The sequence below is a fragment of the Balaenoptera borealis genome, assembly GCF_965194805.1.
Source record: "Balaenoptera borealis genome assembly, chromosome: 16".
Lineage (NCBI taxonomy): Eukaryota > Metazoa > Chordata > Mammalia > Artiodactyla > Balaenopteridae > Balaenoptera > Balaenoptera borealis.
This window is the reverse complement of record NC_138872.1, coordinates 80,725,579-80,744,802: the sequence shown is the minus strand read 5'-3', so window position 1 is coordinate 80,744,802 and position 19,224 is coordinate 80,725,579. Positions and strand designations below refer to the sequence as shown.

The 19,224-nt window shown below is 49.8% G+C and overlaps 1 protein-coding gene across 16 annotated transcripts in view; it reads left to right on the top strand.

Annotated features, from left to right (window-relative positions):
- The window catches only part of CUX1 (cut like homeobox 1), a 368,426-nt gene that overhangs the window by 186,861 nt on the left and 162,341 nt on the right, over positions 1–19,224 (top strand). For all 16 annotated transcript variants that reach the window (XM_082361262.1, XM_082361261.1, XM_082361260.1 and 13 more), the window contains exon 4: positions 12,274–12,352. In XM_082361262.1, the coding sequence (XP_082217388.1) occupies positions 12,274–12,352 (79 nt within the window). The remainder of the gene's footprint in view (positions 1–12,273; positions 12,353–19,224) is intronic.

Sequence of the window (19,224 nt, the reverse complement as noted above, 5' to 3'; positions counted from 1 at the left end):
GTCACTTCCCAGTTGACAGCCTCTGGGACTCCAGTACCTTTCAGGATAAAGTTTACCCCCCCCACCCCCCCCACCCCCCGCTTAGCCCCCAGGCCCTCCCACTCCACCCCACCCCCCCAGCTAGGCACCAGGCACAGCAGATCCTGCACTTCAAACAGGCCACTCTGTGTTTGCACAGGCTCCCCTTGCCCCAAAGCCCTGCCCCTCCCACCACGAAGGAAGCTGACCTAAAGTGTGCAAAAACACGAGATGCAGAACAGTATCTATAATATCCTACCGTGTGTGTGTGTGTTTTAAGAGAGACAATGTGTGTATAAAGGTGCTTGTAAACGCATAAAATATTTCTGGAAAGATACTCAAGTGAGTCTTTGCCTCCCGACCAGGCAGCTGAGTGACAGGTGGACGTGGATGTGAAGGAGACCTACTTTTCACTGTATATTTATACTTTTGTTTCTGTCTCTCTTTTCTTTTTTACAATTAAATGGGTTTTATTATATTCACACAGTTGTGCAGCCATCGCCACAATCCAATTCCAGAACATTTTCATCACCTCAAAAAGAAAGCCCATACCCATTAGCTGTCACTCCCCATTCACTCCACCCCCAGCCCCTGGTAACCACTAATTACTTAAGCGCTCTCTGTAGACTTGACCATTCTCGACATTTCATGTAAATGAAATCATTCAACACGTGGTCTTTTGTGACCGGATTCTTTCACTTAGCATGTTCTCAAGATTCATCCATGCTGTAGCATGTATCAGTACTTTTATTCCTTTTTATGGCTGAATAATATTCCATTGTGTGGATATAACACATTTTATTTATCCATTATCAGTTGATGGCCAGTTGGGCTTTTTCTGCCCTTTGACTGTTTTGAATAATGCTGCTAAGAACATTCATATACAAGTTTTTTCATAGATACACATTTTCATTTTTCTTGGGTATGTACCTAGGAATGGAATAGGTTTAATGTTTTGAGGAACTGCCAGACTGTTTTCCAGTGTGCGTCATTTTACATTTCCATCAGCAGTGTGTGAGGGTTCCAATTTCTCTACATCCTCTCTAAAGCTTATTTACTGTCTTTTTGATTATAGCCATCCTAGTGGGTGTGCAGTGGTATCTCACTGTGGTTTTAATTTACATTTCCCTAATGACTAGTGACTATCTTTTCATGTGCTTATTGGACATTTGTGTATCTTTGGAGAAATATGTATTCAGAACCTTTGTCCATTTTTAAATTCAGTTTGTCTTTTTATTGTTGAGTTGTAAGAAGTCTTTTTGTATTTGGATACTAATCCCTTATCAGGTATATGACTTGCAAAAAGTTTCTCCCATTCTGTGGGTTGTCTTTTCATTTTCTTGATAGTGTCCTTTGAAGCACAATAGTTTTAAATTTGGTAAAACCCTATTTATCCAGTTTTCACTTGTCGTTTGTGCTTTTGGTGTCATAGCTAAAGTCATGAAGATTTACACCTGTGTTTCCCTTTTAGAGTTTTATAGCTTTAGCTTTTACATTTTGGTCTTTGATTCATTTTGAGTTAATTTTTGTCTACAGTGTGAGATAGGGGTCCAACTTTGTTCTTTTGCACATGGATAACCACTTGTCCCAGTATCATCTGTTCAAAGACTATTCTTTCCCTATTGTCCTTTCTCCCTTGTCAAAAATCAGTTGGCCATAATGTCAGGGTTTACTTCTTGACTCTCTACTCTATTCCATTGTTCTGTACGTCTGTCCTTAAGCCAGTACCACACAGTCTTGGTTAATGTAGCTTTGTAGTAAGTTTTGAGATTGGTGTAAGTCTTCCAACTTTGTTTTTCTTTTTCAAGATTGTTTTGGCTTTTCCATATGAACCTTAGGATTGGCTTGTCTTATTCTTCAGTGAAGTCAGCTGGGATTTTGATAGGCATTGCATTGTACCTGTGGACCAATTTGGGACTTTTGCCATCTTAACAATATTAAGCCTTCCAATCCACGAACATTTCTTAACTTCACTTCCAGATTGTTTTTGACTAGTGTATAGAAAGACAGTTGATTTTCGTATATTGATCTTGTCTTGTGCAACCTTGCTGAACGCTCTATATGCTTTTATACCTGAACTTTTTTTTTTTTTTTTTTTTTTACTATATACGTATCATCTGTTCACAAAATAGTGTTTTTAAAATCTCGGGTAGGCATTCGTCCTCTGGGAAGCCTCACCACAGCCCTGCTGCAATTTGCCTGTGGGGGGTAGGGGGATGGCACCCTCCACCCTGTGTCCTCTGGGGGCAGAAGTGGAGGCTCTGGCCCCGCAGGCTAGGCTAGCACACCTCCTGGCACGTTTTAGCCACTCCTTGAACGCTTGTATTGACAGAGTGAAGGAATGAACAGACTAGTGAGTCAGACGGGCATCAGCACAATCCTCCTCTGAAGCACTCTGCTGTTTGCAGAGGTTTTCCTGCTGTTAAGCTGTGATCTGCCTTCCTGTAACTTCTGCCTGTTGATTCTGGTTCGTGCTCCAGGGGGAGAGAAGCTGGCTAATCCTTCTTCCCCACAACAGCCCTTCAGGTATATGTCGACAGCCAGGATGTCAGACATACCTGAAAGGGCTTTGTAAACTGTAAAGGAAGAATGACATGCTTGCGGCTATTTTACTGTCTTTACTACTCCCTTGCTGTCCCCTCTGCCACAGGTCTTCTCTGTGGTCCCGCATCCCCATTCACTCTTCGTGGCACTCTCTTCTGGAATTCTCCAGGCTTATTCTCTTAGGATCTTTGGGCTTGGAGGCATAGTTAAGGAACATGTCGTCAGTTTATATAAGACGTGATTTTGTGTCATTACCCAGGTCTACACTGCACTGCCTTAACAACCAAAACTGTCCTCTGGGCTTTGTGCCCCCTGCTCTGAGCAGCGTATGGATTTCCAACAAGTCCTGTTCAGTTCTCTGCAATGGGGAGTATCTCCAACGTGATCCTTCCTCCCTGCGCTCCGTGTGCGGGTTGGAAGTCATGAAGGAACGTGACCTTGAGAACCAAAAGCTGGTGGTGGCAGCCGGGCTCCCACTCCCGTTTCCAATCTCTCTTCTCTACACATCACTCCAGAGGTGGCCAGGGGGCCAGAAGAGGGTCCCCTGCCCTCTGGCGTCCTCTCTCGTCTCCCCATAGAACTCTCACAGCAGTAGCAAGACTGGTACTTGCCAAGCATTAAGTAGATGTGTACTTAGAGAAGAATTACTGGGCTCTCGGCTACTGCGATCTTCTTTCAGAAAATATGTTCCTCTCTTACGTGGCCGGGTTCAGTTAAAATTAGAACTCGGAAGCTGTGGCTGCGTCCGCTTCTGTTTTGGACAGGACCTTGGTCAGTCTCATGCCTTCTGGAATTCCACGTGGCTCTTCACATCATGTTTTGCTCTGGAAGGAATTCTGCAGCCAGACGTAGAGACAAAACTGTTCTCTCTCTTCCCTGCAGCTCTCGCTGGTCTTCACTGGCCCGTAGTCCAGCAGTGCACATCGATTTGAAAATTCTGTTAATGGTCTGTGTTTATTTCTAAATCACTAGCTTGTAAATTCCCAGGGTGTAGGCTTACGGATTGTTCCTGAGTGTGCCATTGCTACCATGGTATCTTAAATGTTGTTTAAGTGTCTCTGTCCCCCAAGACCTTAAGCATTTTGGCTTCCTGCTCAGTTTGATGGCAGAGGGGAACGGCCTGTGGTGTAGTGCGAAGAGTGCTGATTTGGATTTATTCAGGAAGGCAAAGATGTTTACTCACCTGCTGCGAGCTCCCGACCATACCAGATACCCACATTTTATTTCACAACTCAGCAATTCAGTAAACAGATGAAGAGACAGAGGCATAAATAGTTTAAGTACCCCGCCTCCAGATCCTCCAGTAACCAGCGCCAGGACTGGATTCAAACCCAAGTCTGCGTTCCTTCAAAGCACGCATTCCTTCCCCCGGCCGCGCGGCCCCCGGCCTCAGCGCTGTGCTGGGGTGTCATCCTATGGGGAGGAGGGGTTGCTCGCGGACCTGGTTCTGAGTGACTTGGTCGGTTTCTGCATCTGAGAAGTGGCGCTGCCAGCACAGCGGCCCCGTCACCTTGCACAGCACAAGATTCCTCCCCGTCTTGCAGACAAAGAAACGGAGGCACCGAGAGGTTGCCTCGGGTTGAGGTAGCGTACCTCTGTTAGCGCTGGAGCTGGGGCTCGGCCCTGCCCTTCCGGCGCCGTATCCAGGTCCTGGCTCGGGTGCCTCTGCCCTGCCTGCCACCTGTGCGTGGCAAGGCCAGACGATGCCCTGAAAGGATGAGCCATTTCCATTTCAAAATACGCTGCACTGGGCAGACATCAAGACCCGTCATTCTGCTTGGTATCTCTCTGGTGATGCCTGGGCCCTTGCACCAAGTCCACGCCGCTGTCCGTCTGTGCTACACAGCTGGTGTGACAGGGCACTCTGTGTGTGGCCGGGGGGTGGGCGGTGGGTGTGTGGCCCAGCTGGGATGTGCCCGACCTCCACAGCGCTCCGCTCAGGGTACCCGGTGAATAGCATCCCTTTCACCGTGAGCCGTGGCCCCCAGACTCAGGCCACCCCCGGGGACATGCTGGAGCCACCGGCCCGCAAGCAGAGCCTCTGCGTTAACAGCAGCCGCCGCGGGGCTCCGTCCCTCCCGAGAGCTGGGCCCACTTGCAGGCACTTTGCACACGTTTCTTTAATACTTACAAAAAGCCCATGAGGAGGTCTAACTTTCTCCGTTTTAGAGACGACACCCCCTGTCTGGTTCCTCTCCACCCGCAAAGCCCCTACCTGCCCTTCCCTCCGCTGACGCCGCCTCCCCAGGGTCCTCTAGTTCTGACAAGGGCAGTTGGCTCCCCTAAACCAGATCAGAGCTGGACTCTCATGGCTCCCCACTTCTTGGACTAGACTATAGTGCGGTGGATAGCAACAGCCTTCTTGAAGCTCTCGATGGTAGGAAACTACCTTCTCCACCCTGAGCTTCCACAGTCATCGATGCTGCAGGAGTCACCAGTGAGTTTCGAGGAATCCCCTGGCCTGGGCAGCCTGGAATCTACCCTCGTTCATTCACAGACACGCCCCAGGCGGCCTCCTGTGTTAGTCAGGACCTGGGTGCCGGGAGTCAAGAGACGAAGGTGACGCTGGCCTGGCCTGGGACAGACCACAGGGTGGTGGAAAGGAAGCTCTCAGATGGGAGGCCTCGTCGCTCGGTGCGGGAAGTGGGCAGAGAGGGATTCACAACAAGCTCAGGTGGCACAAGAGCCAGGCGACCAGCCGTGTCTGGGGAAGTCGGGAGGACCCCACAGAGGAGATGTCACATAGGCCAACCCATGAAGGGAGAACTGGGTCCCCCGTGCCTGGGGTGAAGAACGTTCCAGGTGGAGGACCTAGGGTATGAAGACCGGCGGGTGAAGGGGCAGGGCCTTGGCGGGAGGGCGAGGCCTGGTGTGGAGAAGCATGGGCAGTGGTGGGACTTGGTGGGAGGTGAAGTTGGCAGCGTAAACAAGGGCCGTGTTGGGAAGGGTTCTGGAAGCCCAGCCCAAGGAGTGTGGATTGTAGTCGGGGAGCCAGGAGAAGCCGTTAGGGCAGGGCGGCTGCGTGTTCCTTCTGGGCTCTGGGGCGATGATCCAAGGCCACCGTGGAGGACGCCTCACGCTCCACGGCAAGGAGAGGCCGCCGTCGGGGAGATCCTCTGAGTACTGGTCTGCAGTGTCCAAACTGGAAGTCATGGGGTGGGGGCTTCAATTAAGGCTGAAGCATCAAGGGAGGGAAAGAGACTTTAATTCTGAAATTGATTTCTAAGGCCAGGTGAGCAGGACTTCTTGACTGACCAGTGGTCGAGGCTGGAAGAGAAGGAGGAGGATCTACACATCTGTCAATATTACACTATTTGATCCTTTTCTCAGTTCTAAACAAAACATCTTCCAGTTAAAATTCAGGCTTGTATTTGATCTCCCCACATTTCCTTCCTCTACAGAGAACTGGAGACTCCTGCTGAAAATTCCAGTAACAAACCCCAAAGCCTCAAACCCATTCATGTTCTGAGTTATAGGTGGGTGGGGGAGTTTCTGCAGGGAATGTCATTTAAGACATAACCAAGCCTCTGAATGTTGCAGCAACCCTCTGGAAATGCTGTGTAAGAGGCGGTCTTAACAGGCTAATTCTTCTAAAAGTGGTGATTTCTTTCGTACCAAAACTAATGCTTTGTGAATTCTCCTTGAACCCCCTGAAATTTTGGTGCTTAATTTAGTTGATATTTGTATGCTGTTTCTCCTCCTAAATACAGCATGGGTCAGTAATTATCACCAACGCTGAAAACCAGCTTGCGACTAGCTCTGCACTGTTGTCACATCTTCTGTCTCATTCGATTCTCTTAGGGTTCCTACAAGGCAGGTATTCTCATCAGTATCTTTTCCTAGACACATAGAAAGTGAAATTCATAGAGGCATAGGGTATGTAGCTGGCCCAGTATTCCAAACCGCATGATAGAGCCATGTCTTAAATCCATTTTTCTGATTTTAAATCCTGTGCCCTTTCTTCCTTGATCACATACCATCTTCCCCCCTGCCCTGCCCCTGGCAAAGATAAACAATCAAGCTTCACAGCAGACAAAGAGAAATCCTTTGGCCCTCACGATATTGGTCGTTTATTCTTTATTTTTACTTTGTGCTGTCATCCTAGAGATGTGATCACCTGTTAGGACTTGTAATAGGCCTCTTTGCTGGATCGCGCTGCAGTAACAAGCAACCCTAGATCTCAGTGGCTAATGGCAACAAGAGACGATTTCTCATTCATGTTACATGTGGGCTGTGGGTTGGCGGGATGGCTCTGGAACCATGTGTTGTCTTTACTCAGAGATCCCAGTGGAAGAAGCGGCTCCTCTAAGGTCACGCCATTCTCACGGCAGAGAAAGAGAGTGCACCAGAGCTGAACCGCACACACACTCTTAAATCTTACGCTCAAAGTGTGTGGCACCACCCCTTATATTCCACGTAGTCGAGTCTGCCACCCGTGGGCCGGGAAGCCCCCCCAAGTCACGTGGCAGTGGGCAGAGACATGCGATGCCCTCACAGGGAGGGGGCAGTGACTTATACTCCACACAATGCCCCAAGCCCCACAGCGCAGTTCTGCTGGCTCCCGAATGGTCAGGTGCTCCCTCACCCCTTCTAAATCTCGGGGGCCTTGCAGTCGATTTCCGTGAACTTGGCCTCTAACCCTGGTCTCTAACTTTTCATCCTATTGGAAGCAAATATTGATTGAGATTTGGAATAAGATAGCTTTCTGTAGACCTTTATTTTGAATTTTCATCCTTATTACAGAAAAACCAAACTCCGCATTATAAAAGTGATGTTGTTGAAAGGGTAACTGTTGGATCCAGGAAACTCATGATAGAAGCACTGGGCCTCTCCGTAGAGTGGGGACACGGAGCTCCCTGCAGGAGGCTGGCCAGGGCTCGCCAGGCATGCGCGGTGGGGAAGGAGGCCTCCCGTGCGCTGGCCTCAGCCAAGTGGCTGTCATCATAGGAGCACGTGAAACACACGCCAAAAATCAAAGAACTCTACGTGTTGAGCATTTTCATAAAGACTTAAAACTGCATCCCGTAACCATTTGCTCACTTCTGCAGGTAGAACAGTTGACCAATTTAGGTAAATTTTCATTCACACAATAAAAATGTATTAAACACCTACTGTGTACTGGTCGTAGGGAGGAAAGCCTAGGGTGGGCTCTCAAGGAATCTAAGATCTCCCAGCGGAGCCTTGTCTGCAGTCCTGGACCTTCCGGGCAATCCCATATGGTGACGGGAGTGGCCGGCAGCCCAGAGCTGGATCAGCTGAGCCTGAAGGATCAGAGGAACATTCCAAGGAGGCGCCTTCCAGGCTGCGGGGAAATCGCTCTCGTGTATTCAGGGAACAGGGAGTAGCCGGGCGTGGCTGGAGTGTGAGGCGTGGCAGGAGGTGAGGTCGATCCCCAGAGCAGAACAGGTTTTACCCAGGGCCTGAGCGCCGTCAGAGCTTCTCCAGATCTGTCCCAGCTCCGCCACCAGCAGCCCCTCTGTCCTTTGCCGCCCCTCACAGTGGCCTTGCGGGTGTGGGGATGGTAGAAAGGATCTCTCCCTCGGGTTATCTTTGCACGTTAAGTAGCCAGAATGTCTAACCTAGGATCCGACTTACAACCATCTGTGCCTCACCCCCAACCTCTTCTCATTCACAAACCTCTCCCCCCGTGTGAGGGGGTGCCATGCCGAGTCCTGGCTCCAAGGCGGGCGCAGAGGGCGTGAGGATGAAGATGACCCCATCTCTTTCCTCCCTCACTGAAGGATAAGGAGGACAGACAGGGCCCTACTTCCCTGCGCTAGGCACTGAGTGCTTCACCCGCGGGAGCTCACCCACCCGCCCAGCCCTGGACCCTGCAAGGCCGGCCAGCCTGGCCCCAGGGGAACCCGGCACACGCATCCTGGGGCCAATGAGACGTGCACTGGCTCTGGAAGCTTGGTTAGGCCTTCTAGGGTAGGCCCACCCCAGCAAAGGTAGGGCTGGGAAAGGGAGAGGACAGACCAAAACTCAGAGCCCGAGGCCTGGTCTTGGACAAGGGCAGAGGCCGTGGGGGGGAGTCGAAAGAGTGAGCGAGCAGAGAAAGTCTCAAAATCACCAGAATCAACAAATTCTTCCGGGTTTGGAAACCTCAGAAGGAGGCTCAGGAGACCTCATCAAGGAGCAACTCACCCACGCGTGGACTTCTCATCACCTCCCTTAAGAAACCTCAGTCCAGTTGCCTAATGAGTTAAACTCAGCAACCTGGCCTTGTTCTCTCAGGACTCGGTTGAATGTTCTTGCGTCTGTGGAAGGGGGATGGGAAGACGACGCAGATTCATGGTTCCCATACTAATTTGCTAGAGCTGCCGCAACCAAGTACCGCAAACTGAGCAGCTTAAACAGCACATGTTTACTTCTCACAGTCTGGAGACCAGAAGGCCAAGATCAAGGCATCGGCAGGGCTGGTTCCTTCTGAGGACTGTGAGGGGTCTGTTCCAGGCCCCTCCCCTGGCTTCTGAAGGTTTGCTGGCCGTCTCTGGCGTTCCTTGGTTTGTAGGTGCATCACCCCAATCCTCGCCTTCACGTCCACATGGGGTTCTCCTGTGTGCGTGACTGTCTCTGTGTCCAAATTTCCCCTTTTTATAAGGACAGGTCCTGTTGCATTAGGGCTCCCCTTAAGGACCTCATCTTAGCTTTGTCATCTGCCAAGACCCCATTTCCAAACAAAGCCACATTCACAGGTACTGAGGGTTAGGACTTTCAGGGCAGGGGCACAGTGCAATCTGTAACAGTCCCAAGTGTGTTGTGTAGATTGCCAATCCCACGTCCCCCCTCAACAACCCATAAGGGAGAGAGAAGACAGTGTTCAGGATCCTTCCAGATCCCATCCTCTGCCCACTCTAGAGGTAGCCGCCTTTGTGGACTCAGAATCCCTAGGAAGCGGGGGGCCCTCCCTAGGCAGATCCGGAGCCGAGCAGAGAACCCTCTGGGTGTTGAGAGGTGCAGAGAGCCACCAGGGCCTCTGTCCTGCTTCCTGGGCAGACTGCTGCCCGGGGGCACCTCTCTCAGGAGGTGGCAGAAAGGCCCGGAGCTCATGGAAAGCTCCAGACGTCTGGAAAGGCAACTCCAAATATCCAGTTTTACTCACAACATCTATGTAGGTGGTGGTTAGGTACAGTTGAAATAATACTATTAAGACATTTTCCAAATTTTGTAATAGACATTTGGAAAGACTTTATATGTTCATGAAAGCACAGTACAAAATTTTCCATATGGTTTGATTTCAAATATACACGCAGACATTTGTGACAGCTTTATTGAGATGTAACTCACATACCATATAATTCACCCATTTGAACTCGGCAGTTCATTGACTTTTACTGCAGTCCCGATCAATTGTAGAACTTTTCCTCACCCCAGAAAGAAACCCACACCCCTTAGCCGTCATCCTCCCGGTCCCCAACTCTAGACAACCACTAATCTACTGTCTCTATAGTTTGCCTACATGCCTACATTTCATTCAGAATTAAAGGGAACTACAGACAGAGGCATGACTTCCACTGGTGAATGGCAGAATTACGGTGTTAATTTTCTCTTTAGTTTTTGATATATTTCTAATTGTGCAATGAGCATGAACTGCTAAGAATCAGAGGGGAAAAGAAAAAGAATATTTTAAAAATAGCCAGCCATCTTATCGTTTCTAAGTAGTCCTTGTGGATTATTCAGAAAACATGCCCAACACCTAAATCACAAGCTTATTTTATCGGGGGCGTGGGGGGAACGTGTCTGAGTTCTCGGCGACTGACTTCAAGTAGGAATTTTCTAGCACAACTTGGTAGAAGTTGGAAATGCATGCATTGCCCTTTTTTGCTCTGTATTGGATTTCCTGAGACCTGCCCGGCTCCCCTTCCCACAGCCTTTGTGTCCCCCTCCCCAGGGTCTTCCCATCCTTAATCAGATCACCTCTCTCAGACCTTAACAAATTGTTGGTTGGCTCAGGTGAGAGGCCCTGTAATTACGCCACTTCTTTTGCCTCTTTAATAACGTTGGAGACAGAGTATAATTCTGTGAGGGGACAGAGGAATATATAATTTAGTGTCCTTTTCCTGAGCCAACGTGAACTCCGTGCATGTAGAATCTTGCACGCTTCAGGGGTAAAAAGTGATCTGTTGTCTCAGCAAGCATGTTATGGGAGCAAAATACATACTGAGTCCATCCAACCACAGAAGCCTCTTTGGATGTGTGTCCAGCTTGCTTGGGACGCGTCACCCTTCTTTGATGAAGAGACTTTTCACTGGAGGGAAGCCAGCTCAGCTGGGTTTGTTTATGAGACACACTGATCCTGGCCACCGTCATAGGAACGCGCCGTTGCCTGAGCTAGAAACCTGGGCACCGTCCTTAACTCACCTGGACCCTCCATGTCTCACATCAGCTCAGCTGGACCTAATCTCTCTGCTTGGCCTCTTTCCCTCAGTCCCCAGCGCCACTGCCCTGCACGTTCTCACCAGGGCAGCGGCAACAACCTAGGAATGGTCGCCTCCTGCCTGGCCCCTCCTGTCCTCCTTCCACTCTGACTCAGGCCCAGACGGTGAAGGTCATCCTCCTCCACCAGCACCGACCCCCTCACCTATCCAGTCTCACACCCATGTATCCATGTCCACACCCCCCCCGCCCCCCGAGCAGCCCCACATTCCCTGGGGTTACAGCCCTATCCACAGTTCTTAATCTGGATTCTATGGACAGAACACACGTGGACACATGAGTGTCCTAAAGTAGAGTGTGTAACCCTGTGTGTGTGTGTTTCTAGGAGAGGGTCCTTGGCTTTCATAAAATTCCTTTTTTTAAAATTTATTTTATTTTAATTTTTGGCTGCTTTGGGTCTTCGTTGCTGCGCGTGGGCTTTCTGTAGTTGCGGTTTGCGGGGGCCACTCTTCGCTGCGGTGCAAGGGCTTCTTATTGTGGTGGCTTCTCTTGTTGCGGAGCACGGGCTCTAGGCGCGCGGGCTTCAGTAGTTGTGGCACGTGGGCTCAGTAGTTGCGGCACACGGGCTTAGTTCCTCCGCGGCATGTGAGATCTTCCCGAACCAGGGCTCGAACCCGTGTCCCCTGCATTGGCAGGCGGATTCTTAACCACTGCACCACCAGGGAAGCCCCGGCTTTCCTAAAATTCTTAAAGAGGACCTAAGGACCCCCAGGTTTCAGAACTTTGGTGTTTGAATGTGTTCCTCCCCTTTCGTGTCACCTCTTCACCTGGTGAGCTGCTCTTGAGGACTCTGCTCAAATGTCACCTGCTTTCTTGCTTGACGTCCCCTTCTCGGTGTCCCCACGGCTGTGCTTACCGAGCACTTTCCCGGCTGGGATTTCCCTAGTCATTCACATAACCTGTTCCCCTACTGGACCCCGAGCCCCTGGGGCTGAGGGCTGTCCCTCTGTGTCCCGCCTCCGGCACAGCGTCTGGCATGTGGTCAGCTCATAGTCTACACTGGTGGAAGAAGGAAAGAGACCACATTCTCCGTGGAGAGTCCCCACTCCATCAAGCGATGGGACCGCTCTTACCTCGCTCCCCCTCACGGGCAGGCCCACGTGGGTTGCCTCCCTCTCGCATGTTTGCAGACGTTTAAGAGGTTGAAGGCCCAGCTGTCCGGCATTTACATGGAGCAATCAGACTTCCATTTGACGTGTAATGATTTTTAAATTACCTCTTGACAAATTTTGAGCTCTTTGTTTTTCTTTTCTTTCTCCCATTCCTTTTCAGATTGATGCACTGAGTAAAAGAAGCAAAGAAGCTGAGGCAGCCTTCTTGAATGTCTACAAGAGATTGATTGATGTTCCAGGTAAGCCCAGCGCTTGTAGCCCACCTGCGGGCATTGTGTCTGGTGAGTCAGTGGGCTTCTGGCTGATTCTTCTCAGCCTCCCTAAGGCAACTTCCCCAGGAAACTGGGGAGTTCTGGGAATGTGAATTCTCCAAAACCCAGACTTGGGATGAGTATGGAAATCAGATGCGTATTTGCTGAAGTAATAGAGTTGCCTCCAGTTGATGCCTTTGGAAATGCAGAAACTCAGACCTGTGGGGCTACCTTTAGCTTTGGTTTAAAATGCTGCACGTTTCACAGAGAAGAAAGAGAACCCGTGTGTGCGCTATGCAGACGTCCTGGATATTCACGGTTCTGGGCTGACCAATTCCACGTTCAGGAATGGCCCTGATAGGGCACCTGGAATGCCTTGCTCCCCTCCCAGGTCATCCAGGGAATCAGTGGCCTCTGGCCAAGTCTTTCACTTAATATCCAAGGGCAAGCGGTAGCCCATTTAACTACAGTATATATGGGTTGTTTTTTCTTTTGAAGGAACTAAAGAGTTAAAATTTTAATAATGCTTGCTATGCATTCAGAGAGATAATGGCTCCCCATTCCTTATTCTAGAAAAGTGAGGCAGAATTTAGAGCACCCACTGGTCCCATCGATCCTCTGTTCTCAGGTGGTCCACTCACCTGATCCGTGGGGAGGTGATGGACACGATCACATGGGTCCCAACTCAGTCCTGAAAAGACTCAGATCTGAAAATTAGCCACTTGAATGTCATCTTGTGCTGACCAAGGAAACCCAGTTACCACCACCCTCCCCTCCCCACCCATTAGAGCTGTGCACTTGCCCTCATTAGGAATCCTCTGTGCGTCACTGATATTACTAGAACTGCTTTAACAAAGCAAAGCAGAAACAAGTCTCCTTTGTTTCTGTATTGTATTCTAATTCAGGTCCACTGAGGGCTTTGCTGTCCCCTCTGGGAGCCGGGGTTAACAGAGGCCGCACCAAGCTACGGACAGCAGAAAGTACATTAGACACTTCGGACGGGGGTAGGGAGATCCAGATTCTCCTGCCAGGGCCTTGTTGTGAGGTCTTGGTCACATCCCTTTTCCCTCTCTGAACCTCAGTTTTCTCATCTGTAAAATGGAATAAGGTAGGGGAACAGCCTAGTGATGGAGAGGGGTTGTCTTTGTTCTAACCTTTTGCTATCTTATGAGCTTACCCCACTCTTAGTTCCAAATTCTAGCCCTTTGATTTTCTGCAAGAGTTTGTGTCCACCTAGGGGTTTCCTGAATACTCTGACTGAGGCTCATGTGGAGGCTCCTTCACAATAAATGGATCATTCAGGGCTCTCTTTCTCAGGCTCTGGCAGTTTGGTGGACCCACTTGCATTTTCTTGTGCAAGTGCTAGTTTTGTGTTGGTGACTTAGTTGAAAGGGGCCTGGTTTATTTTGCCTTTGCCAGAGACCCAGAGAGCCTGCAGCTACTGTTTTCTAGATAATCTACACTCTTTTTAAAAGTCTGATTTGTCTCTGGGTTTTCCCTTAGTGAGGTTTCTCCACTGGGAAGCCACTTGAACGAGTCGTTGGGTTTCTTCTTCTGCAGTTATTTTCCATCTTGACTTCTTACAGACAAAAACGAGACCACTCTTCTCATCAACACTCCTCTTTGCCTGAGCAGTCCTTCTTCATATACGTATATAATTTTTATGGAACTCTGATCATAACATGACTGTATAGTTATAGTCTGCTTTTTTCACTTAATGTTATCCCGTCAGCATTTTCCTTATACTGGTGATTTTCTTTGTAATTATCATTTATGGCTGGCAGTTTTAATTTCAGGTGGTGGGGGCGAATAATGTTTGACGTTGTCTGTAATAATGAGTTAATCAGAGTACATTTGCACACCACGTAGATCACTTTTACCCACCTCCCAGGTATTTCTCTTACAAACACTGTGGTCTGACACATCTAACAACTACTTGAAAAGCAGGAATGGAGCTTGGAGCCCTCAACCTGTGTTTTGAAGTCCGCTTATCGCTCAGATGAAGTAATCGTGTGGCTGAGGCTTACAGGAAGGGCCTGGTCAATAGCAGTGCATTTACTGACGGTCAGTCACACAGCTGGGGAGACTCGGGGGGCCTTAACTGTCTGTGTGCTCCAGGCTTCAATCCAGCTGAATCCAGAAATGTAGGTGGGGTGTGTCGAGTTCTGGTTTCAAGAAATAACAACTTATGCTATCTCAGGAAAATAGAGGAAGCTCTTGGAAATAATGGGAAGGGTATTTTGGCCATGTGGCCCAGCTCCAGGAGCCCGGGAAGAGGTGACCAGCCAGCCCTACCACATCACCACCACCGCTGCCACACTTTTGGACATTTTACTTACCTGTGTGTTTTCTTGTTCCTTATCTGCTGGTCCTACTAGAATGAAAGCTCTCTGAGGACAGTTTTGCTTGATCGCTCTGTGCCTAGCACCTGGAGTAGGGCCTGGCATAGCACAGCTGTTGACATGTGACATGAGGCTGTTCACCCAGAGCCACCCAGGGTCCTTGGCAGCGGAATGCACCAGGGGTCACGCTGGTGGCTCTTGGAGCTTTGTTTCAGTTCAGTAGTTCGGTTCTCGCCCCTGAGTGTCAGCCTGTATATCCTCCTGGACATCCCCGCTGGACTGACTGAGGGGCACCTGAAATGACCCAGGGTGTCCAGAGGAAACAGTCTCCTTCTCTTGGCGAGTGACACCACCTGCCACCCAGCTGCTCACGCCAGAGCACTGGGTCAACAAGCCCTGGCCGTCCTACCCCCAGAAGGTCCTCGATTCCATCCACTTCTCTCCATCCCAACCTCCGCCCTCCACTCTGCGGTTCAGGCCACCTCTCCCGTGTCCACAGTGTGGCGATGCCAGGCTTCCTGCCAGCAGGAATGGGTCCTTCTCCTCGCCGTGGGCAGGCCCAGCCCATTCGGAGCTGATCTCTTCCAGCTCCTCCAGATTGACTTGTTGAGACGCTGCTTCTTGACCTCCCAGGTCCGGCCTAGGTGTGCCCTTCGCGCGCACACACACCCCGCTCCCCACACCCTGGGTCTGTTTACCTTTGTTATAACTACAGTAAGTCCCCTACATACGAACGAGTTCTGTTCCGAGAGCACGTTCATAAATCCAGTTTGTTCATAAGTCCGACGAAGTTAGCCTAGGTACCCAACTAACACAATCGGCTATATAGTACTGTACTGTAATCGGTTTATAATACTTTTCACACAAATAATACGTAAAAAACAAACACAAAAAGTAAAAGAAACCATTTTTAATCTTACAGTCCCTTGAAAAGTACACAAGTACAGTACAACAGCTGGCATACAGGGGCACGTTCGCATCTTTGAAAGTTCGCAACTCGAAGGTTCGTAGGTAGGGGACTTACTGTACTTGCTACTCAGCTCTTTTCCTTCCTGGCTGGGCAGAGACTGGGGCAGGGTGGTCTCGTCCCTGATTATGTGCCTGGTGTCTACCCCGGCGCCTGTCACGTAGCAGAAACTCGATAAATATTTGTCGAATGAATGATTAAATTAATGGGTCAAATTATTTCTTCAGGATGCTTCCTGAGGTTTATCGGTATCGCACTGTAGTTGTTCGCATTGAACCTATCCTGAGATTGACAGCTTGCCGTTGGGGAAGAGCCCTCTGGCGCATATAACCACCTAAGTTACGAGAGAACAGAATGTATCTTTCCTGGAGATGGAGCAGTTTACTAGCTCTCTGAACTCTCCTTTTGCTTTGCTGTCACTCTGTAAAGATTTGCCTGCCTGCAGAGACATTTATATGACGCTTAGCATTCGGGGTTCATCAAACCAGCACGTGTGCTTTAGAGGCCTTGGGTTTTGGTGGCCAGTACTGGCGTCCAGAATCTGTGTTGGGTTGAGTAGCTGTCCGGCTGGCATCCCAAGCTTTACACACCCAGCCCCGAGCGTGGAGCAGGGGACCCCCCTCCACCCCAGCCCTTTCCTTCCCCCGGTGGTGCGACTCCATTGTTCAAGGCAAAAGAAACAGTGGGGTCACCCAGCTCCTCCCTCTTCTCATCTTCCACGTCTAAAAATCCCAAGTAGTGTTATTTCTCCTTCCAAAAGTCTCCTTCAGATTAAAGACACTGAGTAAACATTTAAAGACATTGTCCTGATGCATCCTCTGAACAGTTGCCATAGTTAAGACCCCATGTTTACCTCTTTCTCACTTGTCAGCAGATCGCTCCTCATTCCCTCATCAGTTTTGAGGGTATTTTAAGATGCTTTTTATCAGAAATATCCTGCCACTTCAACCAAAGCACGCTCTCCTTCCCCACTGCTGTGACCCTCGGCTCTGTGGGGCTACCAGGCCAGCACCTGTCCCCCCTGCTGTGTCTCAGGAACCCTGCTGAGTGCCAGGGATGGCACCGACAGCTTCCTGTTCTCATGGACTCGAGTCTGGTGAGAATGTGGGCATCCAAAAGTCTTCACACAGGGACTTCCCTGGCGGTCCAGTGGTTAAGACTTCGTGCTTCCAATGCAGGGGGCACGGGTTCCATCCCTGGTCGGGGAACTAAGATTCCCACAGGCCACGCAGCACGGCCAAAAAAAAAAAAAGTCATCACACAGATAATGATTGAATTTTAGGTGTGATAAGTGCTTGGAAGGCAGAGCCCACTGGGCACGAGTGTGTAGGTGGGGTAGGATGGGGCAGGGTCGGAGGCGGCTGTGAGCCCAGGGAGCAGGAGGAGGAGAGGGCAATGACGAGAGTGGCCACGTACCGTTATCACCCACAGCAGGACACCATCTGCAGTGCAGGGGCCCTGTTCCTGGTCGTGCCTAGGTCAAGGGAATGCACTGACTCAGCAGGGAGGGGCCCGGTAGGGTATGCGAAGGATTCTGGACTTTAACAAACCATTGATGAATTTTAAGCAGGGAAATGACATGGTCAGATTTGCATAATAAAAAAAGTCATCCTGGGGCTTCCCTGGTGGCAGTGGTTAAGAATCCACCTGCCCGTGCAGGGGACACGGGTTCGAGCCCTGGTCCGGGAAGATCCCACATGCCGCGGAGCACCTAAGCCCGTGTGCCACAATTACTGAGCCTGCGCTCTAGAGCCCGCGAGCCACAACTACTGAAGCCCGCGCGCCTAGAGCCCATGCTCCACAACAAGAGAAGCCACCGCAATGACAAGCCCGCGCACCGCTACGAACAGCAGCCCCCGCTCGCCGCAACTAGGGAAGGCCCACGCGCAGCAACAGAGACCCAACACAACCAAAAGTAATTAATTAATTAATTAATTAATTAAAAGAAAAAAGTCATCCTGACTGCAGTTTGGAAACAGATCGGAAAGGGGTCCAAGGCGATGTGGGGCGGGAGAGATGAGGTCGCCTGGTTTCGGCCGGTGGGGGTGAAGTTGGAGAGGAACAGACGCTTGAGGAAGGAGACTTGGACGGCTCTAACCCAGGGCCCAGTTAACGCAGCAGTGCTTCCTCCGTCTTTGGTAGCAATATTGTTTACATGGTTCCGTCTGGTTTACAAAATTAAAAGGAAGACCAACAAGAAGTTTGCCAAATTAGCCTCCTGTCCCTAATTCGATTATCATCCCTCATTGTTCTAGTTGAAAGTGGTCTTTGCCTTTATCGTCAACATCATGGCAGTAGGAAAGTAGTTCTACGATTCGATTCATAAAGTCACAGTTTTACATCATTAACCCAGATGGCTTCATCTGTGATTCTTATCACAGATTTTATATCGTAATTTATATGATCAACATAGCGATACCTTACACTTGCAGATATTTACATTTTTTAATTTTAATAACCTCTGATTGAGATTTATATTAATTAATTTGCTAATGGCTACTCACATGAGGAAAAGCATCATAGGCATCTGCCAACAACGTGACTTGGTTGAGGACACCTGGGCGAGGCCCCCCGGGATGGGGAGCCCTCGGCGACGGACTCCCTAACCGGGAGACCATCGTCCTTCTTCACTGGAGTCTGTGTCTGTGGGTGAGAGCAGAGGTCAGTGGCTGTCAGCCACAGTGACCCTGGCTGTGCAGGAAACAGTTCAAGGTGTGCTGTTCAGAAATCATACTCACACATTCCCTCGGCCAGCACTTGTGGTGCCAGGCCCGGCACCGTGCACCCAAGATGCAAATGCAGCTGAGACGTGGCCCCTGCCCTCCCTCAGGTGGCTCCTACTTGGGGGGTGGGAGACGGTACAGCGCCTTTGAGAGAATATCCCATAATTAAACAGGTGAAATAGGCAGCCTTCTTCCCTTACTGTAATGGAAGGAGAAATAAATGTCTCGGGTCTTAAAGTGTGACCCTCTCAGATAGCTGGGAAAATTCTGGAATGACCTCCTCTTAAAGGCCCTTGCATAACTGGAATTTTACTGCGTTCTGAGCAAAATTACCACGGTATGCATAATCTGCTGGGAATTCACCTCGCGTGGGTGACCTGCTCTTGCTTCTTGATACTTTTCAGATTTTTGACAATGAGCATGTCTTTATCTCTACAATCGGGGGGGGGGGGTGTGGGGAAGCATAAATTTGTAAAATATTCAACTTGCAGTCTCAGTTTCTGAATAGCCTTTAGCGATGGATTCCAGATAAGACCGTATGCAGTAGTCGGTGGAGTATTTGTCCACACTTAATAATTGGTATAAAACACAACTGTTCCTTTTCAGTCCCAGAAGCATCTCGGCAAAGGTATTTTTGGGGGAAGTTCCTAGAAAGGAGACAAGGTTGGTGAGCTGGGCATTGGTGCTGCAGAACTTCTGTTCTCTGGCTGCCAAGTCCATTGGAAGAGGCTCTGCTTGTTCTCATCACCTCCTGGCCTCTCTCTCTCTGGGTGCCCCCCATCCCCCACCCCCCACAACAGAGTCATCTTTCACTCCTTGCTAAGATGT